Source organism: Sciurus vulgaris (genome assembly GCF_902686455.1).
Source record: "Sciurus vulgaris genome assembly, chromosome: 4".
In the NCBI taxonomy this organism is placed as follows: Eukaryota; Metazoa; Chordata; class Mammalia; order Rodentia; family Sciuridae; genus Sciurus; species Sciurus vulgaris.
Window position 1 is genome coordinate 176,611,624 of NC_136464.1, and position 18,248 is coordinate 176,629,871.

Here is an 18,248-nt window from a genome sequence, read left to right on the forward strand (position 1 = left end):
GTCACTTCCTGACTATGAACTAGGCATTTAAAACCACCCAGCAGCGTGGAGAACAGCAGTGGAGACAGGATTGGAGACTGGGCTCTGCCCACAAGTAGCCTCCCTAGAGACTGAGTCAGTAAGCAACCTAAAAGCACCAGGCACTCGGGTGAAAAGTGGGCTGTCCCGACAGCAGACCCAGTCAGACTGAGCCCAAGCTGCACACCACCACCATATCCTTCTCCACAGCATCCAGAGCAAGGAACCTTGAGACAAGCAGCACCAGGCACGCACAGACTAACAGCAACAGGCATTGTTTTTTGCATTACAAGAAAAAACCTACAAAGTTGTTTAAAATTCCAAATCCTTAACATAAGACTGTGTGGCTGACACCTGGCTGGAGGAGTCACATGAAGCCCTCAAGCCTCCCCAGAATTCAATGTGAGCTCCTGATTTCAGATTTCATCTTCTGTTTCCTTATCTTAGGCTCAGCACCTTGGCCTTGACAATCAGGATCAAAAATGTGCAGGGAAATGGAAAACTCATTTTTCCACTCTGCTTTATAGAATATTTTCTACATAACCTGGAAAAAAAGGACCGTGTGAATTGGAAGCCAAATGAATCCTGGGTTCTGTCCCCTTAATAGAAATTCCAATGTGTAGACTGTAGGATGATAGAAAAATCGATACAATGATCATATAAGGGATGTGGAGAGGGAGGTGGAAAGTGCTGGGGAGTAATAGTGGCCAAATTATATTGTGTATTGTGTGCATGTACAAATATGTACGACTATGTAAGAATGCCACGTACAAATCCATCAGTAAGCACAACTATAATGCACCCATAAAGAAGTGGGAAAAAAAATAAAGAAAAATCATATAAACTGCATCTTGAAGAACTGCTGTAGCTGGGTCAATGGAGAACCAAGACTCCTGACATCCTAGGCTGACAATGGCTGAAAAGGTCAAAGGTCATTAGGAAGGAAACCTGTAACCCTCTCACACCCCTCAAGTGGCTCCTTAAAAAGTAAAACCAAGCCTCTCAAAAAACCATCTTTGGAGCAAAATCTAGAATTACTAACAATGTATAGTGAAGCTACTAAATTCCCTGACACTAAAAAATGAAACCCATGAAATATTTTAACTCTTATAGAAAATTTTACTAGTAATGATATTTAATGAACAGAAAAAGAAGAAATAAGTAACACCAATCAAATATTAATTAATCACTACCTTTAGGCTTTAGGTTTTATCTGTAGCCTCAGAGTGATCAAAATAATATGTAGGTCCTGATTCTGAAATATTTGGCCTTGAAAAGGACCATGTGTGTCAGGCACTGAGGGTGCAGGTTAGAAACACACTCCAGGCTGGGGATACAGCTCAGTGGTGAAGTGCGTGCCTAGCATGAGTGAGACTCTGAACTCCACCCCCAGATTGGCAAAAAAAAAAAAAAAAAAAAGTAAAGTACATTCCCTGACCTGACCCCAACCTCATGGGAAGGAATCTGTTTTAATAAGCTCCCTCAGTGATTCTGATATACAAAATTAGAGTTTGAGATCACTGGGTATTCAGAATCTTAACACACATGGAGTTAGGACCAGCTTATTCCTCACTAATCCTGGGCGCCCAAGAGGAGCAGATTTACTACCTTGTGGTTGGTGAGAAACTCCTAGGGCCTTGGGGATCACCTGGTTGGTTTGTTGGTAAGAAACCTCTAGGGCCTTGCTGATCACCTGTCCCTCAGAGGAGAGAGTAGGCCAGTCCTGTTTCCTCATAGGCTGGTTATTCTATTGTTTGTGCAGAAAACAGCTCCCATAAATAGAACTCAGCTTTGGCTCTACTGCAAGGGACACTGTGCAACCCCTTCATGAAAGGGTGGGGGCTGGGACGTGTCCCGGAGGGAGCAGTCGCTGAATGGTCCTCACCCCAGCCGGGCAGTGCATGGGAACAGTGTCAGCAAGCCTTCCTGGTCACGCCCCTGCCCTGGCTTCTCTTCCCTTCCCCTCCCAACGTGTGGCCGAGTTATGATGAGGAAAGACACTGGGTTTGACCCTGCATCCATCTTTTGGGCACCTTCTCCAGGAAACAAACTGACCAGGTCACCCAGGTGCACGGCTGCCATGGCTCTGACCTGATTCCGAATTTAGCTGGGCAGAAGTAGCACTGATGGCTTCTGTCAGCTGCTGGCATCGATTACAAGAAATCACAATCTGCGGTTTACACACCTTGTATTTCTGGGATTTCCCCAGCACGTTTGCCAAGGAGAACATAAGAGAATGATCATTAGGTATTAATCCCAGTGCCTCTCTTCCAACTGCTTCAGCCTGTGCTAAATTACCTGGGAGGAAAAAATGGAAAAGTGAAGAGCATGTTCACACGGTACCTGTGTTTTTGTCCCCTCTGATTAAAAGGACTTACACATCACACACAATCATAAATAAACTACTTGGGGAAATCCAGGCAGAATGTGCAAAACACACACACACAGGCAGCCTCATGAATGGCAAAGCCTCTGCGACTCAGAGCGGAGTTCTGACACATTCTACAAACAGCTTTTGATTAATTTCTGTAAAACATATAAAACCTAGTTTTAATCTTCCCCTAGACACTATTTATGCCCAAACTGGAGGAAACATCTGCAAAATAAGCGTATCACAGTGACATCTTAATTGGGAAACACTTCTCAAGTGGAAGTGTGTGCGCTCTGCATTTTTCTTGGAAACAGTCTCTTCCCTGTACCCTTTAGATGGCCTGCTAGCTTTAAACTCTGCCAAGGAACAACATGGTTTCTTGAAGAATGGTTCGCATTTTAAAGCAGGGGTTGCAGAGGAATTCCTAATTTGTGGAATCTGGTCTGCTGTAGGCTAAAAACCAACCAGATTATTGGGTCAATAACATTAATTCTCAAATAAGATCTAAGAATTGAGTGTAGTGCCTGCCTGTAATCCTGGGAGGCTGAGGCAGGAGGATTAAAAGTTTGAGGCCAGACTTAGTAACTCAGCAAGGCTGTCTTGAAATAAAAAAAAAAAAAAAAAAGGACTGGGAATATGGATCTTGGCATAAACTGGAGGGTGTCTTCTATATGTACAGTCAGTGAACTACAGAACATGGACTGCCTTCTACCCCAGGAGTCCAGAAGCCTCTTGCTCATATCTGGGTGCCTGCAGCATCCTGGATGATGGTGTGGTTGGATGACAGGCTTCAGAATAAGAGAGATGGTATCACACACCTTCCCCAATGATTCAACACCATTACCCAATATTCATATTTCAATATATCAAAGGAAGCTCCATTTTCTGGAAGAATGGATGTTTTTGTAATGTAAAATGTTCACATACATCCATGTAATTTTTTAACGAGGGGTGGAGGAGAGCACACTCATCTGTTTCTCAGTTATTCAGCAGGACTGAAGGGTGGGATGGTTTCCTCTGACCCCTCTTCCCTCTCGTGCACCTGTGCTGTCGAGGAGGATGATCATGTTGTTCCAGGCCAGGCTGTGTTCTGGCTTCAGCACCGTGGCGTTTCTCCAGGCGTTCAAAGCATCCACGTGGCGATTCAGATCTGCATACTGAACACAATGCAAAGACAAAAAAAGTCAGTTATCTCAAATGTCTGCCTTTTCTCTAAGATATTAATAACAAAATCAAACTTATGAAAACAAACCCCAAAACAACCTAAGCTTTATCTATGGAACTTGTGTTTTTTTCCCCTAGTAATCCATTTACCTTTCAAACAAGCTCAATGAAATAGATATTATTATTATCATCCCTATTTTGGAGATGAAGCAAATAAGGCCTGGGAAATTACTAACCTGCCCAAAGTCAGACATCTGGAAATGAAGATCTGCGATTGGAACAGTGGTCTAGGTCCCGAGCTTAGACATATTAGCTACGTAATCTATTATTTGTTATGCTAGGTATCAAATCATATTTCAGGACCTAGGTCGGTGCCATCACTGGTTGGTCGCAGTCGCGGAGCGAGCTGGCAGGTGAGCCAGGCCGCCTACATCGTGGAGGTAGGTGGTGGGCAGCTAACTAGTCCAGTCAGCAGGCCAAAGACAGACGTCATAACTGAGCAACCCTGTCTGACCCCTGCACCTAGGTTGGTGCCATCACTAGTTGGTCGTAGTCGTGGAATGAGTTGGCAGGTGAGCCAGACTGCTTGCATCGCAGAGGTAGTAGGTGGGCACCCAACCCGCCTGCCTTGCGGGTAGCCAACCCACCCAACCACCAGGCCAAAGACAAAGGGCATCACTGAACAACACCGCCCGACCACCACACGGAGATTTGTCGCCATCACAGAGCTAGCCAGAGGATTTTTTATAGGCTGGTGCAGGCATTCTGAATTACTCCCGAGGGAGTGGCCATCATCATTGGAAGGGCATCTCCTTCCTGAGACACCTACAGGAGGCAGGAGGACCTTTGACAAGACCCAGGAGCCAAGAAGAGGAGGTACTGAGAGACTCGGTACCAACTCAGAGCCACCGGGGACTATACCCAACCTGAAGGCCACCACCCATAGAAGGCCAGCTTCCTAGTGGAGCACCGTATTATCAAGTTCCTCCAAGACTTCAGGCTACTGAAGGCTAAGAGGTGAGTTATTGGAAATCTACAGAGAAAATATTAGTCAACAGAGGAAATTTGCAATATTCCAGAGTTTCTTTATTAGAGGGGTAGATACCTGAGCAATATGAGAAAACAAGGGAAGAAAATGTCCCAAACAAACCTAGACGGTATAGCAATAAGATCCAATGACAGCATGGCAGAAGAAATGTCAGAAAGGGAGTTCAGAATGTACATAATTAAAATGATCAGGGAAGCAAACGAGGAGATGAAAGAGCAAATGTAGGCATTAAATGGTGAGATGAAAGGGCAAATGCAGGCATTGAATGATAGCACCAATTGGCAGTGAAAAGAGCAAATACATGAAGCAAAAGATCATTTCAATCAAGAGTTAGAGATACTGAAAAAAATCCAAGCAGATCCTTGAAATGAAGGAAACAATAAACCAAATTAAAAACTCCACAGAAAGCATAACCAATAGGATAGAACACCTGGAAGACAGAACCTCAGATATCGAAGACAAAATTATTTAATCTTGAAAACAAAGTTGACCAAACAGAGAAAAGACGGTAAGAAATCATGAACAGAATCTACAAGAACTATGAGATATCATGAAAAGGCCAAATTTAAGAATTATCGGGATTGAGGAAGGCTTAGAGAAACAAACCAAAGGAATGAACAGTCTAGTCAATGAAATAATATCAGAAAATTTCCCAAATCTGAAGAATGGAATGGAAAATCAAGTACAAGAGGCTTATAGGACTCCAAATACACAAAATTACAATAGACCCACACCAAGACATATTATAATGAAAATACCTAACATACAAAATAAAGACAGAATTTTAAAGGCTGCGAGAGAAAAGAATCAAATTACATTTGGGGGAAACCAATACGGATATCAGCAGATTTTTCAATCCAGACCCTAAAAGCTAGAAGGGCCTGGAACTACATTTTTTAAGCTCTGAAAGAAAATGGATGCCAACCAAGAATCTTATACCCAGCAAAACTTACGTTCAGATTTGACGATGAAATAAAATCCTTCCAAGATAAACAAAAGCTAAAAGAATTTACGAAAAGAAAGCCGGCATTACAGAATATTTCAGTAAAATATTCCATGAGAAAGAGATGAAAAACAATGATGTAAATCAGCAAAGGGAGGAACTACCCTAAAGGAACAACCAAATAAAGGAGAAATCAAGTCATGTCAAAAAAAAAGAGCCAAATGACCGGGAATATAAATCATATCTCAATAATAACCCTGAATGTTAATGGCCTGAATTCATCAATCAAAAGACATAGACTGGCAGATTGGATTAAAAAGAAAGATCCAACAATTTGCTGCCTGCAAGAGACTCATTTCATAGAAAGAGATACCCAGAGACTAAAGGTGAAAGGATGGGGAAAAACATACCATGCACATGGACTCAGCAAAAAAGCTGGAGTATCCATCTTCATTTCAGATAATGTGGACTTCAAGCCAAAACTAGTCAAAAGGGATAAAGAAGGTCATTTAATACGGCTTAAGGGAAGCATAAATCAGGAAGACATAACAATCATAAATATCTATGCCCCAAACAGTGGCTCATCCATATACATCAAACAAATCCTTCTCAATGCCAGAAATCAAATAGACCACAACACAATAATACTAGGTGATTTTAATACACCTCTCACACCACATAGATCTTTCAAAAACACAATCAATAATTTAGTCTTAACAGACATTTATAGAATATACCATCCAACAAAGAGTGAATACACTTTCTTCTCAGCAGCACATGGATCCTTCTCTAAAACAGACCATCTATTATGCCACAAAGCTACTGTTAGAAAATACAAGAAGACAGAGATAATATCTTGTATTCTATCAGATCATAATGGATTGAAATTAGAAATAAATGACAGAGTAAAAAACAGAAACTACTCCAACACCTGGAGATTAAATAATACGCTATTATATGATGAATGGATAACAAAAGATATCAGGAAGGAAATTAAAAAATTCTTAGAGGTAAATGAGAACAAAGAAACAACATATCAAAATCTCTGGAACAGTATGAAAGCAGTTCTTAGAGGAAAATTTATTTCATGGAGTGCATTCAATAAAAGAAGAAAAAACCAACAAATAAGTAACCTAACACTAAGGCTCAAAGCCCTAGAAAAAGAAGAACAGAGCAACACCAAAAGTAGCAGAAGACAGGAAACAGTTAAAATCAGAGCTGAAATCAATGAAATTGAAACAAAAGAAACAATCGAAAAAATTGACAAAATAAATAGTTGGTTCTTTGAAAAAATAAAATTGATAAACCCTTAGCTACACTAACAAAGAAGAGAGAAAAACCCAAATTACTAAAATTCAGAATAAACAAGGAAATATCACAACAGACAGGATTGAAATACAAAACATAATTAGAAGCTATTTTGAAAATCTATACTCCAACAAAATAGAAAATCTCAAAGACATCAACAGGTTTCTAGAGACATTTGAATTACCTAAACTGAACTAGGAGGATATACACAATTTAAAAGATCAATTTCAAGTAATGAAATAGAAGAAGTCATCAAAAGCCTACCAACACAGAAAAGTCTGGGACCAGATGGGTTCTCAGACGAGTTCTACAAAACCTTTAAAGAAGAGCTCATTCCAATACTTCTCAAAGTATTTCATGAAATAGAAGAGGAGGGAACCCTCCCAAACTCATTCTATGAAGCCAATATTACCCTGATACCTAAACCAGACAGACACACATCGAGGAAAGAAAATTTCAGACCAATATCCTTAATGAACATTGATGCAAAAATTCTCAACAAAATCTTCGCAAATCACATACAAAAATATATTAAAAAGATAGTACACCACGAACAGGTGGGTTTTATCCCAGGGATGCAAGGTTGGTTCAACATCCAGAAATCAATAAATGTAATTCACCATATCAACAGATTTAAAGTCAAGAATCACATGATTATTTCGATAGATGCAGAAAAAGCATTTGATAAAATACAGCATCCTTTCATGCTCAAAACACTGGAAAAAATAGGGATAGTGGGAATATTCCTTAACATTGTAAGGGCCATCTATGCTAAGCCCATGGCCAATATCATTCTAAATGGTGAAAAACTGAAAGCATTCCCCCTAAAAACTGGAACAAGGCAGGGATGCCCTCTTTCACCACTTCTATTCAACACTGTCCTCGAAACTCTAGCCAGAGCAATTAGACAGACCAAGGAAATTAAAGGGATATGAATAGGAAAAGAAGAACTCAAACTATCCCTATTTGCTGATGACATGATTATATATTTAGAGGAACCAGAAAATTCCACCAGAAAACTTTAAAAACTCATAAGTGAATTCAGTAAAGTAGCAGATATAAGATTAATGCTCAAAAATCCAATGCATTTTTATGCACAAGTGATGAATCTTCAGAAAGAGAAGTTAGGAAAACTACCCCATTCACAAGAGCTTCAAAAAAAAAAAAAATACTTGGGAGTCAATCTCACAAAAGAGGTGAAAGACCTCTACAATGAGAACTACAGAACACTGAAGAAAGAAATTAAAGAAAACCTTAGAAGATGGAAAGATATCCCATGTTCTTGGATAGGCAGAACTAATATTGTCAAAATGGCCATACTTCCAAAAGTGCTATACAGATTCAATGTAATTTCAATTAAAATCTCAACGACGTATCTTACAGAAATAGAGCAAGCAATCATGAAATTCATCTAGAAGAATAAGAAACCCAGAATAGCTAAAGCAATCCTTAGCAGGAAGAGTGAAGCAGGGGGTATCGCAATACCAGACCTTCAACTCTACTACAAAGCAATAGTAACAAAAACAGCATGGTATTGGCACCAAAATAGACAACTAGATCAACGGTATAGAATAGAGGACACGGACACAAACCCAAATAAATACAATTTTCTCATACTAGACAAAGGTGCCAAAAATATGCAATGAAGAAAAGATAGCCTCTTCAACAAATGGTGCTGGGAAAACTGGAAATCCATATGCAACAGAATGAAACTAAACCCCTATCTCTCACCCTGCACAAAACTCAACTCATAATGGATCAAGGACCTTGAAATCAGACCAGAGACCCTGCATCTTATTGAAGAAAAAGTAGGTCCAAATCTTCAACTTGTTGGCTTAGGATCAGACTTCCTTAATAGGACTCCCATAGCACAAGAAATAAAAGCAAGAATCAACCACTGGGATAGATTCAAACTAAATGGCTTTCTCTCAGCAAAGGAAACTATCAGCAATGCAAAGAGAGAGCCTACAGAGTGGGAGAAAATCTTTGCCACTCATACCTCAGAGCACTAATTTTCAGAATCTACAAAGAACTCAAAAAACTCTACACCAAGAATACAAATAACCCAATCAACAAATGGGCTAAGGAAATGAATAGACACTTCACAGAAGAAAATCTACAAGCAATCAACAAACATATGAAAAAATGTTCACCATCTTTAGTAATAAGAGAAATGCAAATCAAAACTACCCTAAGATTCCTTCTCACCCCAATAAGAATGGCGATTATCAAGAATACAAGCAACAATAGGTGTTGGAGAGGATGTGGGGAAAAAGGTACACTCATACATTGCTGGTGGAACTGCAAATTAGTGCAGCCACTTTGGAAAGCAGTATGGAGAGTCCTTAGAAAACTTGGAATGGAACCACCATTTGACCCAGCTATCCCACTACTCGGCCTATACCCAAAGGACTTAAAATCAGTATACTACAGAGATACAGCCACATCAATGTTCATAGCTGCTCAATTCACCATAGCCAGATTGTGGAACCAACGTAGATGCCCCTCAATTGATGAATGGATAAAGAAACTGTGGTATATATATATATATATATATATATATATATATATATACATACATACACACACACACCATGGAATATTACTCAGCCATAAAGAATAATAAAATTATGACATTTGCAGGCAAATGGATGCAGCTGGAGAATATCATGCTAAGTGAGACAAGCCAATCTCAAAAAACCAAAGGACGAATGATCTCACTAATAAGTGGATGATGACACATACAGGGGGTGGGAAGGGGGCAAGAACGGAGGAAGGAGGGACTTTATAGAGGGATAAGGGGGTTGGGAGGAGGAAAAAAAATAACAGAAGGAATCAAAAACTATTACCCTAGGTAAATGTATGATTACACAAATGGTATGCCTCTACCTCATGTACAGAGAAACAAGAGGTATCCCATTTGTTCATAATAAAAATGAATTTAAAAAAATCATATTTCAGGCTACTGATACTTCAGTACTGCTCATTATTCTTTATCCAGAAAGACCCCTTGCAGTTCATCTTGATGAAGTATTATTTAGAAGAGTAAACAACTTGCGATCCTCCTGCCTCAGCTTCCCGTCACTAGGATTACAGGTGTGGACCACCACACCTGGCTTAATGTATCTTTTCATTAGATAACAGGAATGTTTGATTTGTCTTATGACCCACACGGCACATAGATGGTATTTATACAAGAAAAAGATGGGTTTAATGAATTATGTAAACACATATGAATATTCATCTACTAAAGATGTCAGAATTTCCCATGAGACTCAGAAAATGAGGTCATAATATTTTACTCTTTAAAATGAATGATAAAAATTAAACTCATGTGGGATGCTTGATTACATTAACATTTGATTCTCTCTCTTCATCAGCTATTCTAGTGATTTTTCAAGACAATTCTATCCACCATGTCATAAGCAGGGATTCACTTGAACAAAACCCATGGAGACATTTTAACCTGGGACAACCAACTTAACTTCAACCATTCAACATACATACACATTTTATTTAGAGACAGGGTCTTGCTAAGTTGCTGAGGCTGGTTTTGAACTTGCAATCCTCCTACCTCAGCCTCCTAAGCCACTGGGATTATAAGCAATGTGCCACCGTGCCTGATACTGTACAACACATTTCATGGCTACACATTTTAAGTTTCATATAGCATTCATTTTATGGCTACTACTATTTTGATTGTTATTATTACTATTTATTGAATAACAACAGATGGAATCAGGCAAGGGACTTTCAGTTTGCTTCCACTCCACTCTTGTCCACAGAACAAGCAAACACTTTAGGGGAAACGAAAAAATGGTGATGAACAAGAACCACCCAGCAGAAAGCAGAGGGCACATACATGGTGGCCTCCCACGAGTCCTCTGCCCATCCTTCCACGCTCCACTCTGGGCCGTGGCTGGAGCCTGCCAACTGCACTTCCCTGGCTCCTGTGACACTTGTTTCCTGGTAAAGATTCTGCCAACAGTTTCTGCTGCAAGCATCAGATGTAGTGGGGAGAGCAGCTGGAAGCAGGGGTCCTTTCTATGACCACAGCCTCTAGTCTTTCAATTCCGGTAGCTCCCTTTCCTCCCATTTGTTCCCCAAAACTATTTGTTAATCTAGGTTAGCATTACCCTTTCCTTTTCATTCTCCCAATGACCATCTAACCAGTTCCCCATATTAAACCTTTTCCATTTACAGTACTTTGTGCGCTGTTTTCCCTGAATGCATTCTGAGTGACGCAATCAGCTTCTGCACAGAGAACTGTCTCCAGTAATACCTCTCTGGCCACTGGACTTTAACACTCTAGGACTGGCAATATGTCCCAAATAATCCAGCTCTTCCTAATTTCCTATTCCACGAGAGAACTGCATTATATTCCCTTATCAAGATCCAAAAGTCAAAACAAATTTCTATCTCATGTTATAAAAATGAGACTTCTAAAGAAGACACCTTGAAGTTATTAAGTGCCTCTTATTCACCAATATATAAAAGGGTTGGTTGAGCTGTTAAAGATTAAGCTCTTAATGCTTTTAAGCTGTCAAGTGGGCAAAAGCTGGGTAATTAAACCACAATGGACAGCAAAAGCCTTAAATGAGCAGGAACAGGGGTGGGGGCAGAGGACTGAGGGAAAAGCATTTCAGGGCAGCCTAATTAGTAAACAATATCAAGGTCTCAATCTGTTTAGCGCTACTGGAGATCTTGCAGGTGAATTTGTAATGTTCCCCAGGACTAGAGTGTACTGTTAAAGCAGGTATTTTCTGTATCTGTGATCCTTTCTTGGGATATAACTTCCAGTATGCTCATTTAGCAGATATTCTCTATTTTCCAAATCCCAAGGAAACGGAGGGACAGGCAGCTACTGGGGAAGAGCAGAAGGCTGTGGAGCAGAACCGTAAAGCAGGAGGCTGTGGCAGACACACGGGGCACTCTAGAAGGCTGCAGGTGATGCCCTCACTTTACAAGCAGGGACCTGAGAGAAGAGCTAGTCCCAGCAGAGGTAAAAGGAAGGACAGCGAGTCTAACGTGCTGCTCAAGCACCAGTCCAGCAGCCGGGGAGGAGAGGCAACGGCCTCCCCACGTGCACCCCTGCACCCAGCCTGCCCTCTCTCGGCCAACTCTGTGAGCACTGACCCCACTCGGGATGCTGTCGAGTTCTCTGGTTTCTGCTCACATCATTATGATGTCCTACTGATCACCCCAACAGCGTATCACTAGAACAGTTCTGGTTCTTTTCCAGTCTTCCAGTTTCACTGAGAAGCTGTTTTAGCATCAAAGTGTGTAACTGGATCATAAAGCACAGAATTTTGAAAATGCTGAAAAACAAAACAAAAGAAAACAGGCGCCCAGTGGTTCTAAGAAGGCTGATGAGGGGCAGTGGGCGTGCTGCGCTATCTCTTTCCTATCCAGCCCCTCGCTGTCCCTGGGTTGGCCACAGTCCTGCCACCCTTCTGCCCGTGCTCAGGGAAAAGGAACTTCTTTTCCACCCAGGAGAAAGCACAGAGATGGTCTCCCCCTACAGTACCTCGTAACTAAAACATGTTTTGTCTCTTTTGAACAAAAACAAGCCGTTTCACTTAAAATTTATAACATAAACATTATTAACCCACTTATAGTGACTTATGTAGAATGGAAAGGGTAGGTCTTTATCATGCCTGCCACCTTGCTTCCTCCATTCATAAAATTGTGTCTCCACATCCCAGCAGAATATGGCTACCTTGTCCAGAAACAAAGACCCAAATCACTCACATCATGGTAAAAATGGAAGCTTGGTGTTCCAATAAATTTAAAGCAGTTAATGTTTTCTGGGTTGCTCTTCCCAGTCATTTTGCTTTGACATGATCCTTGGGTCAACGTTTGGCTATAGCTGCTTCTCTGAGGCAGGGCCAGTGATACTGGAATCACCTGGGTGGGGATCATTTTTATTTTTTAAATAGCAATTCTCTATGGAGATTTTGATTTCCCAATCTGAAGCAGGGTGGATGTACAAGCAGCTGAGGAAACTACTGTTTGATAACACAAGGACTCCAGAAAACAAAGAAGCTTCAAGAGTTTAAAATGAGGACAAATAGGCACTTCATTAGGACACTGGGATGCTATTCTACATGTGAGGTTAAGCTGGGTGAAATCTGGAAAATTAGATGTATACTCTAGCTTGACTCAAATGAACCAAAAGTTTCTTCCTTAACAATTTCACCTAATATAATTAAATACATTAGGAATATATATTTGGTTTCTTGAAACCAAATTAAAGAGTTGACTGAGTAGAGAATATAATAATTCCCATTTAAAGAATTTTCCTATTTGCGTGCCTCATTTTGTGAAGAAAATCAAGATCAATCAGATCTTCATACGCAGTCTGTCAAAAACCACTTATGGAACACATTATTTTCTATTTCCATCAAGTAATGCCAAAGCCCTTTTGGGCAAGTGCCCTGACTTCCCAAGCTTCTCTTAGGGAAAATGCCCCCTGCAGATGAAGAGATCTGTTCCCCTGAGATAGGAGAACAAAGAAACTCAGAAACCACACACCAGGTTTGTTTTTAAATCCATTTCTATTCAGTTTGTGTTAAAAAGAGAGAGAGAGAGAAATGTTTATCAGGAAGTTACTCTTTGGGATAGTTTTTCAGGGCAGAAGAGATTTAAAAAGTTTTAATCTATCCTGAGTTTCACCTATTGCCTTGGTGATCTTGTAACCTTGGTTCAAGTTGGACTTCTTGCTCATCAGAGTTTCAACACTGTCCATATGGAAATCAAACAGCTACCTTCAAAGGAGATAAATGGATACGGAAGTGCTTTATAAAATGTTGAGTGCTGGATAGGCCTTATGACTGTCCCTTGATTTTAATGAAGGGGAACCCAGTCTTTCTTCCTGCAGGCCTGGGGTGGCCTGGCCTTACCAGACGCCCGAGGTTATAGTAGCAGTCCGGGTATTTCCTTCTGTATTTAATTGCTGTCCGGTAACTCTGCTCCGCTGCCTCGAACCGTTTCAGGCTGTTTTGCACTATGCCCAAATTCATCCACGCAGCAGCAAAATCCGGCCTGGAAGAGCGTTTTTAAACAAGAAAAAGAAAGGCTCAGATGTCAGCGCACAGGAGCTTGTTTCTTTGTCCCTGGCCTAATTATAAAAGCAATGCTTACTGTATCTGGACAGCCAAGGACAGCAGCTCTTCAGCTTCCTGTAGCTCATTCCTTTCTTTTAAGATATTTCCAAGATTATTCATGGCATGAACATATTTGGGATTTAATCTGGAAATTGAGAGAGAAACCAAGCTATTACTGTTGAGTATTTTCTACCAAACTCTCAGGAATCAGTGAAGACATCTCAAGGATAGGGTCTTAGAAGGAAGAGTTAGGAATCCCAGCAAGTGAGAACAAAACACGCACACTAGTGATACTTCTGGAAGATGTGGTTGCATACCTTACTGCTTCCCGGTAGTATCTGATGGCTGCTGTTTGGTTGCCTTTGTCAGCCAGGTTTTTGCCGATGTTGTAGTGAACCTGAAAATACAGAGGACAATGTGGCCACCAGAGCCTGGACACCTACCACATTTTCTACCTGAACACAGAGGGAGAGGAACTGAAAAAACACCCCTTAGAACTTCTGCTAAAACCCTTTGGGGGCAGGTTAACTCCCCACGCTGTAAGAAAAGACTAGAAGGTAATAAGCACACATATCACTAAAGTATGACAGAAGGAAAAATAACTACTTCTCAGAGAATACAAAATCACGAAGTGAGGCTGATTTTATTCCTAATTCTCAAATGCCCCTTCTCTCCCCCACACCCCATTACCATTGAGATCACGGTCAGTCACATGTGGATGTGATGGTAAGAAACTGTGACTCTGTCTGCCCATTTTATCCAGATGCAGCCCCTTCTTGCGTGATGTCTTTCTTTGGTGGTGTTACAAGAATTTTGCTTTATATCCATTATGTGAGAAACATTTTATGTGCCCTATGTTGAAATCCTAACTCCTAAGAGGACAGTATTTAGAGGCAGGGACTTGGACAGATGATCAGACCACGAGGGGAGCCCTCAAGAACACAATCAGTGCAATTATAAAACAGGCCCCAGAGAGCCTCTCGCCCTCCCTTTGCTAGGTGAGGACACAGTGAGAAGACAGCTGTCTCTGAACCCAGTGTCCAGGCCCTCACTGGACACTGCATCTGCTGGGGGCTTCATCTTGGACTATTCAGTCTCCAGAACTCACAGAGGTAAATGTCTGTGGTTTGAGTTACTCACGTCGTGGTATTCTGCCACAGCAGTCTGAACAACACCTATGAAACCCACCTTCTGCGTCCTCCAGGTGATGACAGATGGTAAACCTCTGCCTCCATTAAACCAGAGCTCCCATTCTCTCCTCCCCGTATCCCTTGTAACCATCCCACTACATCTCTATGATCAGAGGTATATACTGGTGATTGAGAGCTCCTTTTGGGACCATGTAATATAAAGTCTAGTAGCAACTTTAGGAAAGGACGGACTATAGATATCCATTCAGTTATGAGTGTTCAGGGTGACTGGTAAGATGCTTGTATCACAAGCAGCTGCCACATGCCGAGCCACCCAAGTGCAGGTGTGGCATTTGGTGCATGCCTCGACAGTCTCTTCTCCCGACAGTAGCTCTCCAAGCTGACACACTGCTTTGGCATTGACTGTGAAGCTGGATCTGGACGTGGGTTCCTAAGCCCATGTTTCTTTGTCTATATGACACCTGATTATCAGGTGCTGGGTGACCATGGGCTCACTGCTCTAGGCAATTTCTAGTTCCCTTCATTCACACCATCTGCTTTTCTTCTTGGAGTAAAATGTGCCTTATAATAGGCACTAGTGACTAGTGACTGTGGAAACAGGGTCTTTAAAGAGGTAATTAAGGTAAGATGAGATAATATGAGTGGCCCCAATCCAATCTAATTGGTGTCCTTTCAAGAAGAGGCAACTTGGACACATAGACACCAGTGTGCACAAAGGAAAGACCATGTGGAGACACAGGGAGAAGGCGGCCATCTCTACCCCACGAAGAGAGCACTTAGGAGAAACCTGCCCTGTGCACACCTTGATCTGGAACTTCCAGTCTCTAGAATTGTGAGAAACTAGAGTTCTGTGATTAAGCCACCCAACCTGTGGCACTTTGTTATGGCAGGTGGAGCAAACCAATGAGCCTTGGAATACAGCAACAGCTGAAACATATTCCAGCTGCATCACACATGAACCCGGCTTCAAGCCACCTGAGGATAGGATACGCCTGCACAGTGAGTCTTACCCTACAGTTATGGCGATTCCTCAAGTGGATCTGTGGAAGGGGCAGTGTGACACTCTGTAGGCACACATGCAACAGATTCCTTTGACACTGGAAAGAAGCAACAGTTGTGTTTATCTAATCTGACAGGAAGGGTCACAAGCAGAGAAATCATAGGTAGTATAAACGTGCACTCCTGAGGACCACACAGTAAAATTTAGCTTCCTGGACCCAAGTATTGTCCATTCATAGGTATTTTCATCTGTAAATTATGGTCTGGAGGTGGCTCAGTTAACGCTATTACCAGAGCATGCATTGGGAGATGTGGGCCGTAAACAGCTTGATTTTGCCATCTCCCCAGACTCCAGCCTGCAAGTGCGACTTCACCTTCCATCCCATGCACAAAAGAACCGAAGGCCAGAAAATGCAAGCTGTGAGGGATGTCCTCAGAACACAAATGCAGCTCCTACTCAGATTTCAACATGACTTCCACCTCTTCCACCCCCATGTTCCTGCTGCTTTCCTTTGTTCTAGGCAAATTCTATTTTCTCCATAAAAAGCTCAGACAAAGAGTTCAACTGCCCTCTGCAGTATGGACAGTGTTCTGTTAGATGCTCAGAATGCCAGACCAGGAGACCCAGGGAGAGGAAGGGGCACTTTGGACAATCAGATCGCAGTTATTTAAGTGGAATGACTTGAAGCCAGATTCAGCCCTAGAAGGAGGTCCCTAATTAAGAACCAGTGAGCAGCTTTACCCTATGGATTATATGGAAGAGATTTTGTGACTAGAAAATAGCTGCCTAGATTATAAAACTAAACAAAGCTCAAACCTGACAGCCAGGTTGCTTGAAAGTATTTAGAGAATGAGAGATTTTTGTTTCCATGGTATATGAAAGACTGAAAAAAAAAAAAAAAAACAAAAAAAAACCAATAAAACCTATTTATTCTTCCTTCAACTTTCCTCAGAACTTTGTGCTACACAGGCTAAGAGAGGGACCAGTACAGAAGCCAGACACAAACAACCATCACAACTGAATGATATAAATGTAAAGTAAAAGCATCAGGAATGAAAGGCACTTTTAATACCAGTACTAAATCAGTTTGTTTGAAAAATCCTGCCAACCGTGGATATTCCATTTAAAATGTTTTAAACTAAAAACCCTGTAACTATCCTGGATTGCTCTTTCAAGAGATATATCATGGTGGGCTATGATCCTTCTCATTGTTAAAAGAATTTGGAATGTATTGCAGAATTGATCCTAGGTGCAACACATATTTAAGCCTTAAAAACTAAGTGACTGCAAATAAATTAGATACTTGCAATCTCATCCACAGCAGGATCAGTGAATTCAATTTCCATTTGGCCCAATTCAATAACTAATAATTAAGTGCCTCCCATATACAAGGCACTGTGGTATTTAAATGCAGGCCAGGCACAGGCACCACCTGTGTTGACACTGCTATCTTTTTTAAAAAAAGATGAGTCTTGGTTTGTAAATCTGGGTATAAACTAGATCCAGGTTCAGCTGCCCACTTAATATTCAGTGAATGCCAGGTGGAGAGCGGTACAGAGGGCTCATCCCGTATCATGGCCTGAAGGGAAGAACTGAGATCTCTTTCTTGCAACTGATCTAGCTTTTGTCCAAGAAAGGAAGGCAAATGTACAACACTGTGATTTATAGTAGAAAGTTTAAAACAAAAAACCCTCTATATTGCTTACATTGAACCATATAATTGAAAAGTTTTTAGAAAACAACTACCAGTGGGTCTTGTTCTGAAAATGAGACCTTTGGTGCATGCCTTAAGTTATAAAAAGAAACACAAGTGCACAGACTCACACACCCTTCTCACAACTGTGTGCCTGTGTGTGCATGCCCTGTGTTTTCTAGCCTGTTGTATAGGAAACCACGCCACCAGCAGACTCTGACACCCAGCTGTCACATGTCCCACCCCCTCATTTACTAGTTACCTGAGCATGTAGTCACCCAAATTAATAACCTGAATGTCAGTTTGCCCTTTCTATGCCTCAGTTTCTCCCACTTGGAAAAATAAAGAACCCAGCAGGAGGATAATGGAGATTAATTATATAGCCTCTACAAAGGAACCTGAGCTCCTTGTGGTACAGAACTATATAAATAGAAGGGGTAATTACT

At 41.2% G+C, this 18,248-nt stretch overlaps 1 protein-coding gene across 6 annotated transcripts in view; it reads right to left on the bottom strand.

Moving 5' to 3' along the window:
* Positions 1-18,248, bottom strand: part of TMTC4 (transmembrane O-mannosyltransferase targeting cadherins 4) — a 60,193-nt gene that overhangs the window by 5,571 nt on the left and 36,374 nt on the right. For all 6 annotated transcript variants that reach the window (XM_079138611.1, XM_079138610.1, XM_079138612.1 and 3 more), the window contains 5 exons: positions 14,276-14,355; positions 13,996-14,103; positions 13,755-13,896; positions 3,432-3,546; positions 2,204-2,316 (listed from right to left, as the gene is read on the bottom strand). In XM_079138611.1, coding sequence (XP_078994737.1) covers positions 2,204-2,316; positions 3,432-3,546; positions 13,755-13,896; positions 13,996-14,103; positions 14,276-14,355 — 558 coding nt within the window. The remainder of the gene's footprint in view (positions 1-2,203; positions 2,317-3,431; positions 3,547-13,754; positions 13,897-13,995; positions 14,104-14,275; positions 14,356-18,248) is intronic.